We start from the raw sequence: 6,970 nt of genomic DNA, 5'->3' as shown, positions 1-6,970 counted from the left end.
TGTGGAGGTGTGTCTCCGTCGGATCTCATGGGATTCGATCGGTGCTGGTCTTCGGTGGATCTCTTTGGATCCAGTTTTTGTCTATCTTCGTTCGTGTGGTTCCAGGTTTGATCTTTCCAATCTACAACTCTCTTCATCGGTGATGGTTGCTGCTCTGGTGTGTTGGTCCTTTGGGGCCTTAGCATGGCGACTTCCCGACTGTTTACTACAACAAGGTTTGCCCGACTCCGGTGATGGAGGGGCGATGACGGCGACGCGCCTTCGGCTCGCTCCAGTGCTTGTAGTCGTCGCTAGGTGGTCCATAGACCTATTTATAATTTGTATTACCTCTTGTGTTCTCTGTACCACCATGATTGATGAATAGATTTGAAATTTCTTTTAAAAAAAACTCCTAGTTTATCTGAAATGCATTTTATAAGTCTGAAATCCGGTTCTACGATCTGCAGATGGCATGGGAGCGAACACTGACAGTCTGACGGCAGAAAAGAACGGCTGAAGGCGCGGCGCATATTTGGGGGCCGTTTGGTTCTAGGCCTAGCATTGCCACACTTTGCCACACATTTTTGCCAAGCTTGCCTAAAGTTAGTTCATCAAAATGAGAGCCACAAGTTGGCAAGCCTAAGAGAATCTTGCCACATTTTTTGTGTGTATGCCATGTGAGGCCCAAGTGTGGCTTGCCTAAGGTGTGGCTTGAACCAAACACTTATCTAACTTGGTCAAACTTGCCTAACCTTAGATGTGGCAATCTTTGGCAAAGTTAGTCACAAACCAAACAGCCCCTTGGTTCATGGCGGCGGTCCTTTCCGATTCGGCGCACGAACGGTTCCGAACAGTTTCTCGCAAATGCATCTGATTCGTGTCAGCCCGGCACGGCGCACCCCCTCCGACCATCCATTTTTCTCGCCCAACATGTCAGCGTGGCTTGCGCAAACAGAATCCTTCAGGTCCACCTAGCAATGATTTTTGTAGTTACAGCGTAAGAGTTATTTTGAAGAGATAAAACATCTTTGGTTCTTTCTTACCCAAATACACACAAATAGTACTAGCGTAACATGTCGCACATTTGCGCCTGCGCGTACATTCAAAGCAGAATAGCATGCACGCACAAAGCGTCGGTTTCGCTGGCCTAAATCCGTCGCAACTCGCAAAGCTGCGGCACGCGAGATGCACATTCGCACCACTCCAGTTGACATCAAGCATTCCCGCAGAACAGTTCAAACAGAAAAAAAAAACCGCAAAAAGAAAAAGCATTCCCGTAGAAGAATAATAAAGTTTTTTCTTTGACGCGACAGAAAAAATAAAGTTGACATCTGGCGCAAAGGAGATCCGCACCGCGTGTGCTCGGCAAATTCCTCTTGTGGTTGCCGGTCGGGCCCCAACCCGCAAAGTCCCCGACAGCGCCTTCACTAGTAGAGCCGCGTCCCGCCTCGCGTCCGCTGCTCCGCGCCCGACCCTCACCGCCCCGTAGTGCCAAAGCCAACACGACCAGCTGGCGTGGCATCACATCACACTCCCGCCGCACCCGGGGCCTCCTGTCCTGTCCTGTCCTCACCGCGAGTGCCCGCACCACGCGGCGACGCATTCCACTTCCACCCCCCTTCAAATCTCTCTCTTCGTCTCCGAGAAGCTCGGTCTCACGCACCACCAACGCGGCGTTCTCCTCTCCACCGTGCCGACCATCGGACCGAGCGGCGCCGCGGCTGACCCAGCGTGATGTGGCGCCATGCGGCGGCCCGGCGGTCGGCGCAGATCCGCCGGCTCCTGTCCACGTCCGCCCCCTCGGCGGGCGCCGGCTCCGCCGTGCGCGGCCCCTGCATCGTGCACAAGCGCGGCACCGACATCCTTCACGACCCCTGGTACAACAAGGTACCCGCCCCCGCCGCTCCTTCCTCGATCTCGCGATCCGCGCGCGCCGGTTTCCGACGGGACGCGGTTTCAGTTCGATTTTCGTTCCGCGCAGGACACGGCGTTCCCCCTCACGGAGCGAGACCGCCTCGGCCTCCGGGGCCTGCTCCCGCCGCGGGTCATGTCGTTCGAGCAGCAGTACGAGCGCTTCAGTGAGTCGTCTCGCCCCCACCCCCACTCGCATTGCCGCGTCATTGTTCACGTTAGCCCCACGGGCCGCATCTCTCACTCCTGAGATCACGCCGTCTCTGGTCGCTAATATCGTGAGCGCTCTGAGTTGCAGTAAACTCGTACCATTCGCTGGAGCACAACACGCAGGGGGAGCCCGATTCCGTGGTCTCGCTGGCCAAGTGGAGGATCCTTAACAGGCTGCACGACCGGAACGAGACATTGTACTACAGGGTGAGCTCCCACTGTTACAGTTTTGATGGATTGGCATGCGTGTATTTTTACCGCAAGGGAGTGAGTGAACTGGGTGTTTGACGTGTATTTGTGGTGGTATGGTTTGTTTCTGCTGCAGGTGCTAATTGACAATATCAAGGATTTCGCACCAATAATATACACCCCTACTGTCGGCTTGGTCTGCGAAAACTACAGCGGGCTGTTCAGGCGTCCCCGCGGGATGTACTTCAGCGCAAAGGATAAAGGGGAGATGATGTCGATGATTTACAACTGGCCAGCAGAGAAGGTATACTTGATTATTTCGAAAACTTGATGCATTTTTTTGTTACTGGTGTAGTTGGACACAGGAGCTTAGGTAGCGATTTTATGAATGCAGTATATCAATATCAATGGAACTCTAGTTTGTTCTCTAGTTGTTTGTCTTTTTTTAAAAGCCAGTTTTGTAGCTATATCCGTGTGAATTGCCCCCACAATAATAATATTAGTGGTTTTCCAGAGCTATGCACCTGTACTGAACTTGCTTTGTTGCTTATTTCAGGTTGACATGATAGTTGTGACTGACGGGAGTCGCATTCTAGGTTTAGGTGATCTTGGAGTTCAAGGCATAGGTATACCTATTGGTAAACTTGATGTTTATGTTGCAGCTGCTGGTATCAACCCACAGAAGGTACTTTATTGGAACATACAATTAGCATCAATTAACTAGAGGTTATTTATGGCATCCCCCCTGTTTATATTTGTCCATTCTCCTTGCAGGTTCTCCCGATAATGCTTGACGTGGGAACAAATAATGAAGAACTCCTTGAAGACAAGCTATGTGCGTAAGATACATTAAACACAACTTCTCAAACATTATAAATTTTTTTTTATCCAGTTTTGTGACAAGCACAGTTGAGCATACTCAGATTAACGCGAAGTTCTACTCATTCTTCTTTAGAAGGAAAAAAAAGTAGAAACGCTTACTGTTTGGAGTAAATGCCTGCATCATAACGTTGCTTATTAAGTGAATATTTTCTTAGATTTAGGATTGAGGCAACCTAGGTTGGAAGGAGAGGAATACTTAGCTGTTGTAGATGAGTTCATGGAAGCTGTTCATGCACGCTGGCCGAAAGCAATTGTGCAGGTATGTGTGTGCCGCAGTCATACTTTGGTTGCTAAGTCAATGATGCTCCATTGCTGAAGTGGTGAAATTTCAGTTTGAAGACTTCCAAATGAAATGGGCATTTGAAACTCTTCAGAGGTATCGGAGCCGATTTTGCATGTTCAATGATGACGTGCAGGTACTTTGATTCCCCAACTTTGTTTTCTTCAAGTTATTAGCACTCTTTTGTTTATTTCAGTTTTAATTTATCATTTCTTGGGACCTTCATTTTCAATAGGGGACAGCAGGAGTTGCTCTAGCTGGTCTACTTGGAGCTGTTAGAGCACAAGGTCGACCCCTCGCAGATTTTACTAAGCAGAAGATAGTTGTGGTGGGAGCTGGAAGGTCCGTGATACGTTTGACATGCTTGTGCAATTTCCTCAGCCTATTGCATATAAACTATTGCTCGTCAAAAGTATGTTTTGTCCATTCTAACACCTCTTCAGAATCCAGTGCTGGGATAGGTGTGCTTAACATGGCTAAACATGCAATGTTAAGGATGCCAGGGACCCATAAAATTGGAGAACTGGGCGAAGGACACAATCAATTCTGGGTTCTGGACAAAGATGTAAGTTTAATTTATCCAATCAAATACATTGTTTCATGCTTTCTACCAGTTTCCGTGTCATATGTATTCAATTTCCACTTTAGTGCTAAGTCGTGATTTCTAAGTGCACAATAGGTTGGTTATTTACGTGCCACTGTTATGCTGTACCATGCAGGGCCTTATTACCAAAAGTAGAAAAGATCTGGATCCAGCTGTTGCTCGTTTTGCTAGAGGTTATGGTCCTGAAGAGGTCGAAGATCTCCATGAGGGGGCTAGTCTTGTTGAAGTGGTATTTAAACTTTGATGTTCTTTGTTCATTCTTAATCAATATTATTATCAGAAAAGACATCCAACTCCTTCTGTAGTTGCACTAATTCAGCTCATGGTCAGGTCAAGAAAGTGAAGCCTCATGTCCTTTTAGGACTATCTGGAGTTGGCGGGATATTTAATGAGGAGGTAAGCTCCATCGTTGTGTAATCTTATTATCTCATGACTGCTGGAAGCTGATGGTGTTTCTTCTATTTCTTTACCCTATTTTACCAGCCCGGTCCTATCATACCAGGGTCTTGTCTGTAGTAGCAAGTAGTCCATTTTTAAGTTTAGTGAAGGACTGTGACCGCCCTATCCTGATTCCCATATCTAGAAATACTTGAAAGTACTGATAAATACACTCTCATAGTGCTAGAGATTTATTGCGCCCGGCTATGTATGATGTGAGGTAGAACATGTGCGCCAAGAAGTTCCAGTTAACATTATAAATTCACCATTGTTACATTTAAGGATCATATCTCAGGATATATGCTATTTAGTACTCTTCATCATGATTCAGAATGGTCCCATGGACACCGACAGCCAGCCTCAAATATGTATACTTTCTGTTAGGTCCAAAAAATTGTCTCCTTTCTTGATCTATAGCATTAAATTGGCTAGAATCGTACTGGCAATGCTTAATTATAGGGTCATACTGTTGTGATATTCATAATTTCATATGCCTTAATATATCACTATCAGCAATTGAGCTTTAACTTAGGAATATTGTATCACCTCAGGTTCTCAAGGCTATGAAAGAATCTGACTCCCCCTGCCCTGCAATTTTTGCAATGTCCAACCCAACAACTAAAGGTTTCTCCCTATATTTACTTTCAAATACTTAAAAATAGTCACTAACATTGGCCTTTTTTTTGTTGCAGCTGAATGTACACCTGAAGATGTATTCAAGCATGTTGGAGAAAATGCAGTATTTGCCAGTGGAAGTCCTTTCAGTAATGTTACTTTAAGTGAGTCATATTTAATCTCGTTTGTATTGTTTGCATACTCTAAATCATTGTCGGTGACTGATAATGCTACAATTGGGTTGTCCCAGGCAATGGTAGAAAAGGCTATGCTAATCAAGCAAACAACATGTATCTGTTTCCTGGGTATGATAATCTTTCTGTCTTTCCTTGGAGTCTCCGGTTTTTGTTTTCACCTGATCCATATCTCTGTGAAATACAGGATTGGTTTAGGAGCCCTTCTGTCAGGTGCTCGGCATATTTCGGATGGCATGCTCCATGCTGCAGCTGAGTGGTAAGTTTCGTTTGATAGGATCGTCTCATTGGTCCTACCTGATGACGTCTCCTTGGTTATTACCTCATTTAACTATTTAAGCACCATTTGCGTGGGATGTCCTTGATTTTAGCCTTTCACTCGATCCGTTCCAAATTAGTTGAAGTTCTAGTTTTGTCCATATATCGACATCTACAACAACAAATTAGTTTCATTAGATTCTTTATAAAATATATTTGCACATTATATATATATATATATTTGTTGCTTTAGATCTTAGCACACCTTTACATAAACTTGGTCAAACTTAAAGAAGTTTGACTTAGGACAAACCTAGAACAATTAATTTGGAATGGAGTGAGTAGGTACTAATGTATCTGGGAGACAAAGTGCAAAACTTTTAGCTTGCAGTTTTCAGCCAAAGGACTTCTCACAAACTTATATTGTACAGTTTTTGTAGTTAATATATCTCGCATGGCTCTTGTTTTGTTCTCCTTCCCTGAACAAAATTCAGCTAAGCATTTGTCTAACAATTGCCGGTGCAGCCTTGCTTCATACATCACAGATGATGCGATTCGAAAAGGAATCCTCTTTCCTTCAATTTCAAGGTTTGCTGAATGACCCAACTCGTGTCATTGCACTCTGTAACCACGACACCTTGCTCCAAGCATTCTATTGTTGCTGATTACCACCCACCACACATCGCAGTATCAGGCACATCACTGCACGTGTCGGCGCTGCAGTCGCCCGTGCTGCTGTTGATGAAGATCTGGCCGAGGGATGCCCCGACTTGGATCCTCGGGACCTCAGGAGCATGTCAGAGGTACGCCATTCAAAATCTCACATCCCTAAAGTTGCTCGCCAGAACATTGCCTGATTCTTTTTATGTGTTCACAGTCGGATACGGTGGACTACGTGGCTCGGAAGATGTGGTACCCTGTTTACAGCCCACTCGTCAACGACAAATAGTGTTTGAAGAAGCACACCCGAACAGACGTATCAGGCACATACATTTGTTCTGATCAGTGAATACTTTGCTATTTCGGTTTAGCTGCTCTACTTGGGAGTATTTCAGCAGATACTGCTGCCACGTCTACTGGCTATATTATTGCCTCATTTGTTTACGTTGACAGGTTCATCAAACATTGCTCAATTTTGAGACCCATTGAGCTACAGTTATGTCCCATGTCGTAGGACTTGAATAAATGTCAGATGTTGGCAGTCTGTCTCCTGCATCTTCATTGTTGGCGTATGTCTCTTGCGTCGCCATAGTTATACTAATCAAACACCGCAAATATTCATGTGGTGCTTTACTCTTAGAAGCTCACTAGTTCATACCACTCGCCTGGCTTCTCATTTTTCTTTTTCTTTTGAAACGCCTCCTTATTGATTTTCATTATAAAAAATTGCAACATAGTTTTACAAAGGCT

At 45.3% G+C, this 6,970-nt stretch overlaps 1 protein-coding gene across 1 annotated transcript; it reads left to right on the top strand.

The window, feature by feature from the left end:
- Positions 1–1,378: 1,378 nt before the first annotated feature.
- Positions 1,379–6,764, top strand: LOC109740058 (NAD-dependent malic enzyme 59 kDa isoform, mitochondrial). The gene is made up of 19 exons (XM_020299096.4): positions 1,379–1,866; positions 1,961–2,057; positions 2,189–2,307; positions 2,426–2,593; positions 2,846–2,974; positions 3,064–3,124; positions 3,327–3,430; positions 3,504–3,587; positions 3,687–3,793; positions 3,902–4,016; positions 4,171–4,284; positions 4,386–4,451; positions 5,045–5,117; positions 5,186–5,272; positions 5,359–5,413; positions 5,490–5,561; positions 6,086–6,148; positions 6,249–6,363; positions 6,438–6,764. Exons 1-19 carry the CDS (start codon positions 1,714–1,716, stop codon positions 6,507–6,509), a joined length of 1,854 nt encoding a protein of 617 aa, XP_020154685.1. The 5' UTR covers positions 1,379–1,713; the 3' UTR covers positions 6,510–6,764.
- Positions 6,765–6,970: the final 206 nt, after the last annotated feature.

The sequence above is a fragment of the Aegilops tauschii genome, chromosome 1 (assembly GCF_002575655.3).
Source record: "Aegilops tauschii subsp. strangulata cultivar AL8/78 chromosome 1, Aet v6.0, whole genome shotgun sequence".
NCBI lineage: Eukaryota > Viridiplantae > Streptophyta > Magnoliopsida > Poales > Poaceae > Aegilops > Aegilops tauschii.
Note: the sequence above shows the minus strand (reverse complement) of the source record. Positions and strands in the feature narration are given on the sequence as shown.

Excerpts from the sequence above, each read along its gene's own strand:
- LOC109740058 (XM_020299096.4), top strand. The coding sequence starts at position 1,714 with ATGTGGCGCCATGCGGCGGCCCGGCGGTCGGCGCAGATCCGCCGGCTC. Across the intron at positions 3,794-3,901 it reads GTTGTGGTGGGAGCTGGAAG|TGCTGGGATAGGTGTGCTTA; the intron begins GTCCGTGATACG and ends TTCAGAATCCAG. Across the intron at positions 4,017-4,170 it reads TCTGGGTTCTGGACAAAGAT|GGCCTTATTACCAAAAGTAG; the intron begins GTAAGTTTAATT and ends TGTACCATGCAG.